This window comes from Engystomops pustulosus, chromosome 2 (assembly GCF_040894005.1).
Source record: "Engystomops pustulosus chromosome 2, aEngPut4.maternal, whole genome shotgun sequence".
In the NCBI taxonomy this organism is placed as follows: Eukaryota; Metazoa; Chordata; class Amphibia; order Anura; family Leptodactylidae; genus Engystomops; species Engystomops pustulosus.
This window is the reverse complement of record NC_092412.1, coordinates 179,860,970-179,880,143: the sequence shown is the minus strand read 5'-3', so window position 1 is coordinate 179,880,143 and position 19,174 is coordinate 179,860,970. Positions and strand designations below refer to the sequence as shown.

The following is a 19,174-nucleotide window of genomic DNA, read 5'->3' as shown; positions in this document are numbered from 1 at the left end:
AAATACAGCTAAAAAAAAAAAAATCAGCAGTTTCTGCCTAATTCTACTCAAACCCCTAATAAATTGTCCCACTTCGGTGTTTGAGGTGGATATGCGTGTCACTAAGAGCTAAACACAACGGTTGCAGGTCTCCCAGCAAATTCCTCACAGTATGGTACTAGCTGCACTACTAGTGCCAGCAAGCCCAGCCACAAGCAAACAAAAAAAAGGAAAATATAACGCTATTGTAGGCCTAAGTAAGCCGTTGGGGTTCTCCTATGGCTATTTTGTAGCCGACACTGAAAGCACACTGCTTTGCAAGATGAGTTTGAGTTTAAAATGACATAAAGATAAAAAAAAAATTCTAAATCAGCAGACTCTGCCTAATTCTAATCAAACCCCTAATAAAATGTCCCACTTCGGTGTTTGAGGTGGATATGCGTGTCACTAAGAGCTAAACACAACGGTCGCAGGTCTCCCAGCAAATTCCTCACAGTACGGTACTAGCTGCACTACTAGTGCCAGCAAGCCCAGCCACAAGCAAACAAAAAAAAGGAAAATATAACACTATTGTAGGCCTAAGTAAGCCGTTGGGGTTCTCCTATGGCTATTTTGTAGCCTACAATGAGAGCACACTGCTTTGCAAGATGAGTTTGAGCTATAAAATGAAATACAGCTAAAAAAAAAAAAAAATCAGCAGACACTGCCTAATTCAAATCAAACCCCTAATAAATTGTCCCACTTTGGTGTTTGAGGTGGATATGCGTGTCACTAAGAGCTAAACACAACGGTCGCAGGTCTCCCAGCAAATTCCTCACAGTATGGTACTAGCTGCACTACTAGTGCAAGCAAGCCCAGCCACAAGCAAACAATAAAAAGGAAAATATAACGCTATTGTAGGCCTAAGTAAGCCGTTGGGGTTCTCCTATGGCTATTTTGTAGCCGACACTGAAAGCACACTGCTTTGCAAGATGAGTTTGAGTTTAAAATGACATAAAGATAAAAAAAAAATATTAAATCAGCAGACTCTGCCTAATTCTAATCAAACCCCTAATAAAATGTCCCACTTCGGTGTTTGAGGTGGATATGCGTGTCACTAAGAGCTAAACACAACGGTTGCAAGTCTCCCAGCAAATTCCTCACAGTATGGTACTAGCTGCACTACTAGTGCCAGCAAGCCCAGCCACAAGCAAACAAAAAAAAGGAAAATATAACGCTATTGTAGGCCTAAGTAAGCCGTTGGGGTTCTCCTATGGCTATTTTGTAGCCTACAATGAGAGCACACTGCTTTGCAAGATGAGTTTGAGCTATAAAATGAAATACAGCTAAAAAAAAAAAAAAATCAGCAGACTCTGCCTAATTCTACTCAAACCCCTAATAAATTGTCCCACTTTGGTGTTTGAGGTGGATATGCGTGTCACTAAGAGCTAAACACAACGGTCGCAGGTCTCCCAGCAAATTTCTCACAGTATGGTACTAGCTGCACTACTAGTGCAAGCAAGCCCAGCCACAAGCAAACAATAAAAAGGAAAATATAACGCTATTGTAGGCCTAAGTAAGCCGTTGGGGTTCTCCTATGGCTATTTTGTAGCCTACAGTGAGAGCACACTGCTTTGCAAGATGAGTTTGAGCTATAAAATGAAATACAGCTAAAAAAAAAAAAAATCAGCAGTTTCTGCCTAATTCTACTCAAACCCCTAATAAATTGTCCCACTTCGGTGTTTGAGGTGGATATGCGTGTCACTAAGAGCTAAACACAACGGTTGCAGGTCTCCCAGCAAATTCCTCACAGTATGGTACTAGCTGCACTACTAGTGCCAGCAAGCCCAGCCACAAGCAAACAAAAAAAAGGAAAATATAACGCTATTGTAGGCCTAAGTAAGCCGTTGGGGTTCTCCTATGGCTATTTTGTAGCCAACACTGAAAGCACACTGCTTTGCAAGATGAGTTTGAGTTTAAAATGACATAAAGATAAAAAAAAAATATTAAATCAGCAGACTCTGCCTAATTCTAATCAAACCCCTAATAAAATGTCCCACTTCGGTGTTTGAGGTGGATATGCGTGTCACTAAGAGCTAAACACAACGGTTGCAAGTCTCCCAGCAAATTCCTCACAGTATGGTACTAGCTGCACTACTAGTGCCAGCAAGCCCAGCCACAAGCAAACAAAAAAAAGGAAAATATAACGCTATTGTAGGCCTAAGTAAGCCGTTGGGGTTCTCCTATGGCTATTTTGTAGCCTACAATGAGAGCACACTGCTTTGCAAGATGAGTTTGAGCTATAAAATGAAATAAAGGTAAAAAAAAAATAAATCAGCAGACTCTGCCTAATTCTAATCAAACCCCTAATAAATTGTCCCACTTTGGTGTTTGAGGAGGATATGTGTGTCACTAAGAGCTAAACACAACGGTAGCAAGTCCCCCTGCAAATTCCTCACAATATGGTACTAGCTGCACTACTAGTGCCAGCAAGCCCAGCCACAAGCAAATAAAAAAAAAAAAGTATAACGTTATTGTAGCCCTAAGAAGGGCTGTTGGGTTATTGTAGAATCACTCCTGCCTAACACTATTCTAATAGAACACCCTAACGCTTTCCCTGACCAGCAGCAGCTCTCTCCCTAGCGGCATCCAGACACAGAATGATCCGAGCAGCGCGGGCAGGGGCTAGTCTATTCCAGGGTCACCTGATCTGGCCAGCTAACCACTGCTATCGACGTGTAAGGGTACCACGTCATGCTGGGTGGAGTGCAGAGTCTCTTGGCTTGTGATTGGCTCTGTTTCTGGCCGCCAAAAAGTAAAACGGACGATCATCAAGCTCGGACGAGTATGTTCGCTCATCTCTACTCCTAACAAATCTCGGTTAGCTAGACCATGATATATCCTTGATAATGTATCTTGTGTTTTGCTATGACAAGAAGAAGCCTTTCTTTCTGCATACTTTGCTCTCCAAAGATCACATAACCAAACATCATCACAGAGATTGGTAAAATCTTTACCCCTTATTACTGGAGGATTTTCGTTCTCCATAAAGGTTTAAAAAAATAAAGTTTTATATCAAACACTGTATTTTGGTCTCCCATAACCAACATTTTGTTACAATGTTTACCTCCAATAAAGTTGATTAACTCAAAGGAAGAGAATGGAAGGACATACAGAAGTGCCAAGATACATTCAACATTACCCAGTAAACAATCATCTCCTCTACCTTAATTCAAACATTACTATTCTCTTTCTCCCCTAGAGGTCAATATTGGCGCTCACAAAATCCATAATAGTAACAGTGCATCCCCCAGTATGCAATGTAGCAATACCCCACAGTAGCTTATTTAATCATAGTCCCCATGGAGCAGTACATATTCACAGCACCCTCACAGTAGCAAATATAGTAACAATAAACAAGCTGTCAAACAGCTCTGTAAATGGAAAGATAAAAGAGGTATGACTTTTCAAAGGTGTGAAGCAAACAAAAGGAAACACAAAAACAGAAAATGATTGTGATATAAAAAGGTTAAAGTTAAAGTGTGCAATAGAGGTGTATTTATCATCCTAGAATTCTATGGTCGTACCAAATAAATTAACTTAGCAACTATTATTTCAACATATATCTAGAAATTATACAGTGGGTACGGAAAGTGATTAGACCCCTTTAAAATTTTTACTCTTTATTTCATTGCTGCCAATTGGTAAGATCAAACAAAGTTCTTTTTTTTTTTTTTTGCTCATTAATGTACACTCTACTTGCCAGAGAAAAATGTAGATATTCTCATTTACAGAAATGTAGATATTTTTTCTAATTTATTAAACAAGAAAAACTGAAATATCACATGGTCATAAGTGTTCAGACCCTTTGCTTGGAAACTCACATCCACATTTAACACATATCATGAGGAGAATCATGAGGTCTAGGGACCTGCCCAAGGAGCTCAGAGACAAAATTGTGACAAGGCACAGATATGGCCACGGTTACCAAAAAATATCTGCAGCACAGTTGCCTCCATGATCCTTAAATGGAAGAAGTTTGGGATGACAACAACTGTTTCGCCACTTTGCTGTCCAGCCAAACTAAGCAATTGTGGGAGAGAAGCCTTGGTGAGAGAGGTAAAGAAAGAACCCCAAGATCACTGTGGCTCCAGAGATCCAATAGGAATATGATTGAAAGCCTTCCACCGGTCGGGGCTTTATGTCAGAGTGTACCAATGGAAGCCTCTCTTCAGTGTAAGACATATAATAGCCTGCATTCACTTTGCAAAGAAAAACATGCAGGACTATGAGAAATAAAATTCTCTGGTCTGATAAGACAAAGATTTAACTTTTTGGTGTTAACTCTAAGCGGTATGTGTGGGGAAATCCAGACACTGCTCATCACCTGCCAAATACAATCCCAACCATGAAACATGGTGGTGGCAGCATTTGTAGCTTTGTAGCTCTATTAGTTGTATTGATTTATTAGAAAATTTCCCAGTACTGTTGAGTGCAACTGGAATGTGTCATCAAATCCATGATATTTGGTGTGTAAGCAGTTTGCTAATAATTAAACTGAAAGGTCTGATATACCAGTGTGTGGATTTAACTATTCACATCCCTTTTTATGCAGCAACAAATTAAGACATTAAACTATTATTACGACTCCAAGGGTCTCTTGATACACAACTTGCTGAAAAGGTAAGATGTTTGTTAGATTTGTTTAAGTTTTGTTTAAAGCCTGAAACATATATGCTTCCTGTTGCAGATGTTGTCATACAGCATTGTCATGTATAATTCAAGTAAGATACAATGATGTAGGTCTAATTAGTTTGATGTAAGGCATTTTCTAAATATTTTTTAAAAGGCAATTTATAATTACAAATGTTATGGAACGGGGACAGGCTTCAGAACCGCATTTCGTTTATGAAGAATTATTTTGCAAAGAATGTAGTGAAAACCACATCAGGTTATTTTCACATAAACCTGACGCTTTGTCATAATAGAAAATGTCTCATGTATCTATTGGAAGTATCTAAAAATATATCTACGGAGGGAGGGAGAACAGGAGCTAAGTAGGAAATACACACAAAATGGGCACGCTGCATTAGAAAAGTGTATGCTTAGCTGTCTTTAATGTTATTCGAGCATGTTTTAGTTGTACGAAGTTATGCATGTGAGTAAAGCTTTGTTGAGACACACTTTGTTGAGATACACTTATCTTCACCAAGAGCTCTGTTTCTTAATTTTCATAAGCAGTGATTTAAGGGCCATAACTTTTTTTTTTACGTGCTACCTTAAAAAAATTTTTGTTGTTTTTTTTTTGGGACCCATAGAGCTAATTATACATGAAAGTTATATATTTTTTTCATTTAAAATTGGAAAAAAGCTTTTTTTGTAATTTATAATACATATTTTTTTTTTTATTTTAAATTAACTCAAAATGAACATTATTAATGAATTCCCTATTTTGTTTTGTTTGTTTTGATATATAATATCAAACAGGGCGACTATGGCAATGTTTTTTGTATTGAAGTGAAGGATTTTTTTTAATATGGGGAAAGGCGAATGTATTTTTATGAATATTTCTTTATATTTTTTGTATGTGTGTTTTTACTTTACCTCAGCCCATGAGGTCATGAAAGACCCCTGGTGGACATTTTCACAGTTTTTTTTTCTTTTACAAGTTTTCCCCTGTAACTGGGGCATCTATAAGGGCTTTTTTTAATCAGAGCTGTACTGTTCTGATTAGACCCAGTGGGGCTCATTTACTAAGGGTCAGTGGACCGCATTTTCATCAGGTTTCCTGCAGATTTCCATGTTGCACCTCATTTAACAGGGGTTTTTGGGGCACAAATCGGGGGGGGGCAGGCCGTCGGTCGATCCGATGGATTTGGACAACGCGCTAGATTTAACATTGCAAACTGTGTCACAAGACATGCACTCACAAACACCGGGAAGAAGGTGGTGAACTCCGGCGGGGAAGCGACAGATGCAGGATCTCGGGCGCTTGATGTTGGTGAATTGCGCCGGACCGGGTAAGTAAATGTGCCCCATTAGCTCTGATTAACCCCTTTAGGCCTTTCACATGACCCCTTTCACATGACTGCGAAGTCTATAGAGCCTTATATAGAAATCCTGGCTCTCCTCCTCTATGCACTGCTCTACTTCTGCGCAATGATGTGAGGAGCGGGAAGAGGACAAGTGGTAATAAACTGCATCTCCCTTCTCCCTAGGGTCTCCAGATATCTCTGACAATGATGGACCGCCCCCTCATGAATATGCCGGAAGGCTGCTTGGTCAAGCGTTCTGAGGGCTATGGCAGTGCAGTGTTTGCTAGCTTTATCGGTATGTTCCGATAAAGCTATCTTAACACTGCTATCTTACTTTAGTAAGAAGCTTCTAGAACCAATATTCGGGTGACAGGTACTATTTCAATGAATATTAAAATAAAAGGGTATGACCTCTGGAAGGCGGCATTGCTTCATGGGAAAAGGGACATGCATCAAAAATCAGGAAAATCAGAATGTTGGTGCATTTTTCTGGTGTAAACTAAGCCAAATTAAAAGGTGGGGCAGAGTTAAACTAACTTTTTAATTCAGCATTAGACACTTTGATAGATCTGGTAATGCATAACACAGTCTAGTCTAATTTAACATATAAATCTTCCAAATAAAGTACAAATAGATGCCGAAATTAGAAAAAAATGTTAAAAAATTTAAAATATCTCTTAATTTCTTTCAGTTTTGAATTGACCACAATCAGAATACCATAAATTTGCCTATATGATGGACCATGTGATGTCTATTCCCTACCTAGTGATGGCTTCAATGTCCTGCTTTGTTACATCAGCTTACTGTGAGTTATTACCATAATCTACATGAACTGCATTGATATGATTTGCAAAAAACCAGTGGCATAATAAGACTTCAATGGACCTCCGCGGGAAAATTTTAGTGGGGGCCCATATGCCTAAACCTCCACCGCTGTCCACATCCTGTACTATTGAACCATAAACAATTTAGCCTTTATAAAAAATAACTTACTAGCAGTACATAATAGGAACAAAGAAATATGTACCAGCAGAAACTATAATGCAAATATACCAGCAATTAATATACAGAGATAGAGACTGTTAGAGAGAAAGTCAAAGACAGAGAGAAAGTCAGTCAGAGAGAGAGATAGATACATCTAAAATATTTTTTGTTAACCCATTCTATTTAGTTAAAGCAAGCCGAGAGCTACAGCTAGTATATCTATATAAATAAACCTACAGTTCTTCACTCAAGCACACACATTTATATAGTATAAATGTATATGCACATACACTCACACACACATCTATATAGTCCCACATACACAGGGGTGAACCTAGCCTTTCTGCTGCCTGAGGCGAGCTATAAAAAGACGCCCCCCCCCCCCCATATATCTAATATATCAAGGAGTTTCAAGACCAGACACAATCACATTGGTTTAATTTGAAAATAAAGCAATGCAAAATACATAGAGCATCCCACCGTGTACTATATAATAATCACAGCGAGCTACCACAAAGAACAAAATACATACAACAATCCGCCATATAATATAAAATCAATCCATCATGCCACCATATATTATAAAATGCATCCGGCGCTCCCCATGTAATATATAATAGGTCCAGTGTGCCGCCATATACCATATAATACATACAGCCTGACGCTATATGCCATATATCATATAATACATACAGCGTGCCGCCATATACCATATAATACATACAGCGTGCCGCCATATACCATATAATGCATACAGCGTGCCGCCATATACCATATAATACATACAGCGTGCCCCCATATACCATATAATACATACAGCGTGCCACCATATACCATATAATACATACAGCGTGCCGCCATATACCATATAATACATACAGCGTGCCGCCATATACCATATAATACATACAGTGTGCTGCTATATACCATATAATACATACAGTGTGACCCCATATACCATATAATACATACAGCGTGCCCCCATATACCATATAATACATACAGCGTGCCCCCATATACCATATAATACATACAGCGTGCCGCCATATACCATATAATACATACAGCGTGCCGCCATATACCACATAATACATACAGCGTGCCGCCATATACCACATAATACATACAGAGTGCCGCCATATACCACATAATACATACAGCGTGCCGCCATATACCATATAATACATACAGCGTGCCGCCATATACCATATAATACATACAGTGTGCCGCCATATACCATATAATACATACAGCGTGCCGCCATATACCATATAATACATACAGCGTGCCGCCATATACCATATATTACATACAGCGTGCCGCCATATACCATATAATACATACAGCGTGCCGCCATATACCATATAATACATACAGTGTGCCGCCATATACCATGTAATACATACAGTGTGCTGCCATATACCATGTAATATTACAGCGTGCCGCCATATACCATATAATACATACAGTGTGCCGCCATATACCATATAATACATACAGTGTGCCGCCATATACCGTATATTACATACAGTGTGCCGCCATATACCGTATAATACATACAGCGTGGCGCCATATACCATATATTACATACAGCCTGCCGCCAAATACCATATAATACATACAGCGTGGCGCCATATACCATATAATACATACAGCGTGCTGCCATATACCATATAATATATACAGCGTGCCGCCATATACCACATAATACATACAGTGTGCCGCCATATACCATATAATACATACAGCGTGCCGCCATATACCATATATTATATACAGCCTGCCGCCATATACCATATAATACATACAGCGTGGCACCATATACCATATAATACATACAGCGTGCTGCCATATACCATATAATACATACAGCGTGCCGCCATATACCATATAATACATACAGTGTTCCGCCATATACCATATAATACATACAGTGTGCCGCCATATACCATATAATACATACAGTGTGCCGCCATATACCATATATTACATACAGCCTGCCGCCATATACCATATAATACATACAGCGTGGCGCCATATACCATATAATACATACAGCATGCCACCATATACCATATATTACATACAGTGTGCCGCCATATACCATATAATACATACAGCGTGCCGCCATATACCATATAATACATACAGCGTGCCGCCATATACCATATAATACATACAGTGTGCCGCCATATACCATATATTACATACAGTGTGCCGCCATATACCATATAATACATACAGCGTGCCGCCATATACCATATAATACATACAGCGTGCCGCCATATACCATATAATACATACAGTGTGCCGCCATATACCATATAATACATACAGTGTGCTGCCATATACCATGTAATATTACAGCGTGCCGCCATATACCATATAATACATACAGCGTGCCGCCATATACCATATAATACATACAGCGTTCTGCCATATACCATATAATATATACAGCGTGCCGCCATATACCATATAATACATACAGTGTGCCGCCATATACCATATAATACATACAGCGTGCCGCCATATACCATATATTACATACAGCCTGCCGCCATATACCATATAATACATACAGCGTGGCGCCATATACCATATAATACATACAGCGTGCTGCCATATACCATATAATACATACAGCGTGCCGCCATATACCATATAATACATACAGTGTGCCGCCATATACCATATAATACATACAGTGTGCCGCCATATACCATATAATACATACAGTGTGCCACCATATACCATATATTACATACAGCCTGCCGCCATATACCATATAATACATACAGCGTGGCGCCATATACCATATAATACATACAGCATGCCACCATATACCATATATTACATACAGTGTGCCGCCATATACCATATAATACATACAGCGTGCCGCCATATACCATATAATACATACAGCGTGCCGCCATATACCATATAATACATACAGCGTGCCGCCATGTAAAATATACTATATGGAGGCAAGCCGTGTGTATTATATACTAAATGGAGGCATGCTGTATGTATAATATGGTATATGGCGACACGCTGTGTGTATTGTATATTAAATATATATATATATATATATACAGTATACACACTCATACAGCAGATACACATATATACAGCATATACACTCATATAGCATGCATATACCCACACTCACACAGTGTACACACACTTATATACAGTCATACAGTATACATACACACACATTCACTGTACAGAATATACATAAATACATAGATGCATCTAAATATATAGTAGCTTCACACTTACCATAATCGTTGAGGCAGGCCGCGGACGGGTTTGTTGGGCGGCCTGAAGGGGGGGGGGGTCGGAGCCGGGAGCCGAGCGCCGGGGTCGGAGTCGGGGGGGGAGGATGTCGGCGTTTCAGTGTTCGGAGTTGGGAGTGAGGGTTGAGGGGGGAGAGCTGGGACGGCGGGGGCAGGAGGGGGAGGGGTCGGCGCCGACAACTTTTGGAGCGGAGAGCGGCGGGGTGGGGGGAGCGGAAGTGAGCTGAGGTATGCGGAGGGCGGGAGTGTCGGCCGGTGGCCGGAACCAGGTGCTGGACGGAGCTCTGGAGTGCTGGTGGACCGGAAGCACGGTGCCGGCTGGGAGCATGGTGCCACACGGAGGGCTGTAACAGTCCCGTTCGGCGGGTGGGAGTTCGATGCAGGCGGGGGTTGGATGCACGGTGCCTGCACCGGCGGGGAACTCGATGCCAGCCGGCAGGGAGTGGGGGCACGGTGCCGCCCCCTCGTCGCGCAGGAGGTTTGCCGCCTGAGGCGAGATGCTCAACACGCCTCATGGCAGGTGCGCCCCTGCACATACAGAACATATACATATTACATATACACACACATACAGTGCCATATACAGCTATACAGCATACATACACACATACAGTATAAACATACCATATACACATACATCATTTACATACCCTGTTTCCCCTAAAATAAGACATCCCTGAAAATAAGACCTAGTACAATTTTGTTCAAGCTTGGAAATATGTCAGGATTCAAAAAACCCTGACATATTTCTAAGCTTGTACAAACCAAACAATTTTTTGGATTTAACTTAAAACTAACAAAGACCAAAAACAAGAGAGCTTAGTAAACATAAAATATCTATTTTATTCAAAAATAACACATATAATACATATGAACCACTTTCAAGAGGGATTCCTGAAAGTCAAAAGTGTGAGGGAACAGACAAAGTCCCAAGATGGATATGGGACAGACACAGAGAACTTATGGCCCCCCTATCCTATTTATGCCTCAAAAAATGTGCCAAAAAGACATATCAATAATGTATTATGTCCGAAAATTAGACAAATATTGGGAGACAGTGGACCCATATGCTATAAGACGATACAGTACAGTCACCGGAGGTACCATCCGGCACTAGTGAAAAGGTCAAAAAAGCAGGCCGCACTTACCCAAAGGCATCGGGTAAGGGCACCGAGGCAATCAGATGGAGGGCCAGCAGGAACACCCCGACGCGCATTTTGCACTGATGCTTCATCAGGAGGTGACGTCTAGATGTTGTGCTTACCTTTAAATATGCTCAGACGGCGTATCTGCTTGAAGACGCGCCCATCACGTGACGCGCCGGCTTCATGAGGTCGCGCACCGGAAGTACGTCACCATGACATGCTCAGCCCGATCACATGATCGGGCCGGCGTTGCCATGGAGACGCCTCGCAGAGATGTGCACTCCCCCAGAAGATGACGCGGCGCATGCGCCTGGGCGAGTCAACAGAACGCCGGAGAGGTAAGTAAATGTAAAAAGGAAGTGTCTACATAGTAACAATTATCAGTAATCTTACCACATAAAATCGACCACCAGGGTCTGAACATGGTCTAGATGGAACAGATGCAAAAATACATAACCTAAAATATGCATCGCAGGACAAATGAAAGTCGGTGTATTACATACACTGGGGAGTAAATTTAACAGCAGACAAATTTGGCTACCCATCATCAAATGATAGAAGCAATATATAAAGTGCCACCGTGTGTAAAATGCATCAGTTTAAAAGTGCATATCAAATGCATAGTGCATATACATAGTATGAAAAATATCAAATACATACTAGACCTAACACATTAATAATTCTAACCTATTCATATACAATAATATAATGTGCATAAATAACCCTAGAATACATATTAAATTACATATTCAATGTGACAGAAGAGAAATCTCTATCTATACAGTTCTACAATACATTAGCTATATGCCATTAGCCGTGACAAAAAGTGCATAGACTAAGTGATGATAATAAAACACTGTAAAGTGCAAGTGCATGAAATATAATAAAAAATTTCATAATATTCAATACAACTGTGCAAAGAACCACTGTGATATTGGTTAAAATACACTGATAAAACAGTGTAACATATTACAGAGTGTGAATAAAAACCACCATCGTAAAAAAGTGAGAAAATAAATAAGAACATGTCGCTGTGCCGTAAGATAAACTCCCATAATGTAATAGAATACTAGTATCCACAAATGGTCAACTCCCATAATATGACGGAACGCAATTGTCCATAAGAAGTCCCTGTGTGGAGGATCTTCAGGCGGATTCTCGTCGTCCTCATAGGACTAAAACCGGAGCACGTCTTTCGACTTTCAGGAATCCCTCTTGAAAGTGGTTCATATGTATTATATGTGTTGTTTTTGAATAAAATAGATATTTTATGTTTACTAAGCTCTCTTGTTTTTGGTCTTTGGTTTATATTTTGGAAGGCGGTTTAGATTGCACATGGGGCCTTTTTTGGTTTAACTTAAAACTACCGGCTTTATCCCATGATCAAAATCTAAGCCTGAACAAACCAATCAAAGCTCAGAAAATTTATCGAGCAACCCAAACCTTAAAAAGTATTAATAAATTAATACTATAAAGAATTTGCCCAAATATTGACCCCACTTTTATTAAAATTATTTAATGAGTTTTGGAATAACACAGAAATACCAAAGGAAATGCTGGAAGCACAAATAATTATTCCTAAAAGAATAAAGATCATCATCATTACCTAGTAACTACCGCCCAATTTTCTCTTTTAAATACTGACATAAAATTTTTTGGCAGAATGAAAAAATTAATTAATTATTTAATCCTGTATGATCAAATGGGTTTTATGCCAAGATTACAAGTAAAAGATGCAACAAGACGACTATTAGATCTTCTTCAAATAGCACATGACTCTGGGTCCCCCACTGCAGTCCTCTCATAAGATGCCGAAAAGGCCTTTGATGTGGTGCATTGGGGGTTCTTAGAGGGAACATTAGTTAAATTAGTTTTTTACAGGCAGCCCTTAAACTATACAGCAATCCGTTGGCCCGAATAGCTAATGAAGATTTTTTTCAAAACCTCTTGGAATGAGTAATGGTACTAGACAAGGCTGACCCATATCCCCCTATATATTTAACCTATTTGTCGAACCATTGGCACAAGCAATAAGAATGAATAGAGAGATTAGGGGACTGGGGGGAGCTTATATGCCGACGACATTGTGATAACCTGCTCGGATCCTCAAATATCATTAATAAACCTAATGGAGATTATTGAAAAATATTCCTCAATATCTTATTTTAAACTAAATATTACTAAATGTTAATCAAAGGTAATGAAAAACTAAGGTTAGGCTTATTAAAATAATTTCCATTTACATGGATGAAAAAGGGCTTTACTTATTTAGGTACATATGTTGCTTGTAACTTAAGGAAAACTCATGATCACAACACCAAAGTTTTACTGAGAAGAATAAGACTGGATCCTCAGGAAATTGAAGACCTTAACCTATCCTGGATTGCACAAATAAATCTAGTAAAAATGAATATCTTACTGACAATATTATTCTGAGATGTATACCGTTTCATTTTAATACAAAGATAATTAAACACTTGCAGAATTTTCCCATCCTATACTCATTACGGACTGGCAACCATAGTAGTAGATTCTATTAAAGAACCTTGGACAACAAATAAACCAAGAAACTGGGACTACTTAAAAAAACTAATACATGATGGTATACCAACTAAAACTCTTTTAATTAATAGCCTATTTAAACTTAAACAATGAACATCCTTAGTGAGGTTACTAATACCATTATTTTAGCATGGAAGAAATTTATAATAGAAAACAAGGGAATAAAAATAGACTATGAAGATTTTCATCTTGAATATATAAGTTTGGTGATTGCAAACTTCTTCCATGGGCAGATTTTGGTATAAACTCCCTAAAAGAACTGTCTGAAAGGGGTAGGATTTAGAAATTTTGACTTTACAAACCCAATATAACATCCCATATAGTTTTAGTTTTCTATATCTCCAGCTGAGGGAATTTATAAAGTTGATTTTTTCAGAAATCATAGGTGCGCCTTATAGTCCAGTGCGCATTATATATGAACCGTACTTACAGACAAAAGCTGCCTTGAACTGTGCACAGGTCTGCCACCTGCTGGTCATTCATACTTATAATCAGGTGCGCCTTATTATCCGGTGCGCCTTATATATGAACCTAGATGTTTAGCAGGCATTTATTGATGGTGCCCTTTATAACCCAGTGCGCCTTATAGTCCGAAAAATACGGTATTTGTATTAACCATGTAGAGACACTAAAGAAACTTCAACTAGGCTGGTATCTTGCGCCTTCTAAATGAGCTTAAATCAACCTCTCATATAGCGATCTATGTTGGAGAGGATGTGGCTTAGTGGCCAATATTTACCATGTATGTTTGACATGCCTATCTTTAACAAATCTTTGATATCATATCTAAGATTGTCGGCAGTAAAATGAACCCTAGCCCAGACCTGGCATTATTAAATATGGACAATATGGACAAGATATCACAAAAAGATTACTGACCTATCATATATATGAACAAGTACTCTCTAAATGTTTTATGTAAATTACCTCATTGTTAAAGGAAAAGTGGGAACGCCTAAAAGATATAATTAGAATGACCAGCATTAGTGATAGATAAATAGGAACCAGGTATATTTGTTATAATTTGGAAAAAGGATATAAGAATAATTGGATTTAATTTAAGAAGATGGGGCAAGACATTTGTATTATGTCTGTAAATGTATAAATTATATGTGTTGTTTGTTCCTTTTTTTTCTTTTTCTTTTTTGTTTTGTTGTACTGTCAATGTATTATAAATTAAAAAAAAGAAATACAATAAAAAACTGTCCGACTTCTAAGGGATCAATACAATACCCCTTACAAAAAAGTAAATAGATTAAAATGTTAAACCAACCGTATTTGTGGTGTCATAACCATAATGAAGGGTGTATGGTTCACCAGAAACATCTTGGCTTTTCCACATCTGATGTATCCAATGTATTAAAGTGACAATTTGAATAAAGAAGCATCTTGCACCTTTAAAAAAAAAAGAAAAAAAAGAAAAATGTCAGAATTCAGAGGTAGTGGACCCACCCGCGGATGATGTAAGCCGACACCAGGGCACGATTTGGTCCGTGGTGGTGGCCAAGGTAAGGTGCAGAATCGTGAAGCAAAGACGGAGGTCGTGGACAGGCAGTAGGTTAGGACAGGCAGCACGGGAGCGAAGTCAGGAACAGAGTCAAGATCACAACGGAAAATCACTATAAACACAAAGGACATAGGGAACCAGCTTTTCCTAAGGCACAAAGCTCAAAGATCCAGCAAGGGGCACACAAAGAGGCTGGGAATTTAACCAGAAATGCGGATGGCGGCCCTTTAAATCTCAGAACACCGTTAAGTGCATGCCGGAGCGGGAAGACTGCCGGTGGAGCATGGACATGTAAGTAGGGCTACTACAGGCAATAGGGGGAACAGGGAGGCAGATGGAGGAGGACATGGGACGCAGGAGCACCCCTGACAGTACCCCTCTCCCTTTGGCCTCCCCTTCTTCTTGGTCTAAAGGAACCTCTGCAGGAGAGTACAGTTCAGGATGTTATCCTCAGGCTCCCATGATCTCTCCTCAAGCCCAAACCCCTTCCAGTCATCAAGGATGAACTGCTAACCTCTAACCATCTTCATATCCAGGACCTCCTTAGCCTCGAAGACATAAGTGGAGTCAGCCACAGGACCCAGAGGAGGCACCTGCCGGGAGAAGCGGTTCAGGATGACGGACTTCAGAAGAGAGACATTGAAAGAGTCTGGAATGTGTATAGTGGGAGGAAAGTGAAGCTTATACGCCACAGGGATTATGCACTCCAGCACCTCAGGAAACGTGGACCAAGTTTGTAGCTGGGGATCTTCAGCCGGACATACCTGGAGGACAGCCTCACTTGGAGAGAAGAACAAAGGAGGCCTGTGTTTTTTGTCGGCATAGCAAGGAGAGACGAGTCTGCTCCCAGATAGGCTTAAGATCTTGGACCAACTCTTCCATGACAGGAACATCTGATGGCACAGAAAGAGGAAGAAGAGGAAGAAAATTCTGTAGACCAGTTATCCTGATGGGTAGAGACAAAATAACGGAGATAATAGCCCAGTGTCTAGTTAATTTTCTCTACATGTCAATTGGACTGTGGATGGTAGACCACAACACAGGTATATAGCAAGTCTCTTAAAATGTCATTACCAAACTCCTGGAATATGGCTGGTGCGTTACAGAGTCCAAATGGCATGATGAGATACTTGAAGTGTCCATCACGAGTATTAAAGGTGGTCTTCCACTCAACCGCTTCGCAGATGAGGTTAAATGCCTCACATAGGTCTAATTTGGTGAAGACTGTGGCTCCACGTAGGCGATTGAAGAGTTCTGTGATCAGAGGCAGTGCGTAGTGGTTCTTAACGGTAATTTTGTTTAGGCCGCAATAGTCTATGGACAGACTGAGTGAACCATCCTTCTTTGCCATAAAGAAGAACCCAGAACTGGCAGGGGAAGAGCACTGCATATGAATTCCTTCTGCAGGTTCCCCTTCACATAGACTGACATTAATGCGGTTTCAGACACAGACAGTGGGTACGACCGACCTCGTGGAGGGGAAGTGCCTGGCAACAGCTCTTGTAGGGACGGTGAGGTGGCAGAGTCTCTGCTTGCTTCTCCAAGAACACATCAGCAAAGTCCATATAAGAAGCGGAGAGACCCACCATAGGCTTAGAGGAGACTGAAGAAGGCACAAAAGCCACAGGATGAAGTGCCATTAGACAGCGAGACTGGCATTCTGGTCCCCAGTCTGCCAGTTGAGCACAGGTGCATGGCGCTGCAACCATGGGAGGCCTAATAACACGGAAGACGTGGATCAGGGGAGCACATAAAATGATAGTCTCTCTTTGTGCAACGCCACAACATGCAGAGATAGAAGCTTGGTGTGGTAATGGACCAGATTACAGAGGTTCTTCCCACTGACGGACGAGATAACCATCGGCTTTTCAAGGCGAACCACAGGAAAGTGATACAGAGAGACCAGGGCAGCATCCACAAAGAGTAAGAGCTGGGCTGGTTCCTCAAAGATGGACCTGAATTCGAGGAATGTGGTGATGTTAGCCGTGACCAGGTCGTTCCTGTCCACAAAGATTGTGCGCCCGATATCCTGCATCTGTGGCTTCCTCGCTCAGGAGTTCACCTTCTTCTTCCAGGCGCAACTAAGTGCATTGTCTTGCAACACAGATTGAATGTTAAATCCCATGCTCAGTCCGAATCAGTCAGGTTGTCCGACGGCCTGCCCCCCGATTTCTGTCACATGAAAGCCGGCGGCGCTGTGCCAAAATCCGATCACGTGTGACACAATCCCCTTCTAAATACCTGTTCTAGCCGTGCAAATCCTGAAAATGTCGTGAAGTCTGACGGAAATGCGATCCGCTGAACCTTAGTAAATAAGCCCCAGTGTGCCTCTTTAAAAGCAAAAAGTAATATAAGACACTGGGTCATATTTACTAACAGGGTCACCGGAGTTCACAGAACTCAATGGGGCTCATTTACTAAGAGCTCCGCGGACGCACTTTTGTCAGGTTTCCCGTTTTTTTCCGCCGGGATTTTGGCGCATTCGCGTCGGCTTTCACGTGACAGAAATTGGGGGCGTGGCCGTCGGACAACCCAACGGATTCGGAAAAACCACAGAATTTAAAAAACAAAATTTTCGCTAGATCAAGCACTTACATGCACCGGGAAGAAGCAGATGAACTCCGGCGGACCTCGGCGCAGCAGGGACACCTACTGGATATCGGGCGCACGACTTTAGTGAATCCCAGCAGAACCCGAATCCACGTCGGATAACGCGCCGCGGGATCGCAACAGGACCGGGTAAGTAAATGAGCCCCATTGTCTCATTGTCTGACTATAACGCACCATGCATCGATTTAATAAGATTATGTGCCCGAAATCATGCATGTGTTGCTTCCCCCGCTCAGGTCAGAGTTCAACATATTTTAGTGGTGCATCTTTGTGCTTGGGCTTACGACTTACAAATGAAAAGTTAAATATCTTGCTCTGCCCAAATCAGTCGGACTGTCCGATGGAATGCCCCCTAATTTGTGTCGCATGGAAGCCTGTGAAGCTGCACCACAAAAAGGGTTGTGTGCGCCACAATCCCAGCACACACACTTCCAAAATACCTGTGGAAGTTATTTTAGGCCCGAAAACAGTGCACAGTTTGACAAAAGTATGCAGCATAATATATATTATATATATATATTATTGCACACATACCTCCATTCTTTAGTGTCAGGTCAGCAACCCTACCTCATTATTATTTAGTATTAAGAGCAGCACCCCCTCCCCCCATTTTATATGTAGTACAGCAGTACCCCCTTATTAAATAATATGTAACAGCAGTTCCCCCTTATTAATTAAAATGAAGCATAGCAACGTCCCATTATTATTATTTAGCTCATGGTAAAAAAAATAAAAAAATAATAAAATTATTACAAACCTGCAAGCAATCCTTGGGCTTCCTATTCTGCCCAGGCACCTAGTGAAGAATGCATGTTGTGTGATGAATCCACTGCGCAAACACCACTTCTGGGATATTGTTCAATTTATCTTCTGGCCTTTTGATTGTCTTGCGCTAGTTGCAATCAGGGCCAATGTGAAATAATCAGGGTGAAGTCCCCGCCTCAGGTGGCAGATTGCGGACCCTTTAAGAGGCGGCATTTTGCCGCCAATAGTACGGACTTGCCAATTCCTGCCGCCAATGTAGTTCATAGGGAGAGCAGTGCGCACCACTCTGCAGGACACTGGCCAGCG

General features: G+C 40.8%; 1 protein-coding gene across 1 annotated transcript in view; it reads left to right on the top strand.

The window, feature by feature from the left end:
* The first annotated feature begins 4,524 nt into the window (after positions 1 to 4,524).
* The window catches only part of LOC140118961 (complement component receptor 1-like protein), a 41,340-nt gene continuing 26,690 nt past the window's right edge, over positions 4,525 to 19,174 (top strand). Inside the window, exons 1-2 of the mRNA XM_072137458.1 lie at positions 4,525 to 4,641; positions 6,685 to 6,798. Of these exons, the coding sequence (XP_071993559.1) occupies positions 6,726 to 6,798 (73 nt within the window). The 5' untranslated portion in view covers positions 4,525 to 4,641; positions 6,685 to 6,725. The remainder of the gene's footprint in view (positions 4,642 to 6,684; positions 6,799 to 19,174) is intronic.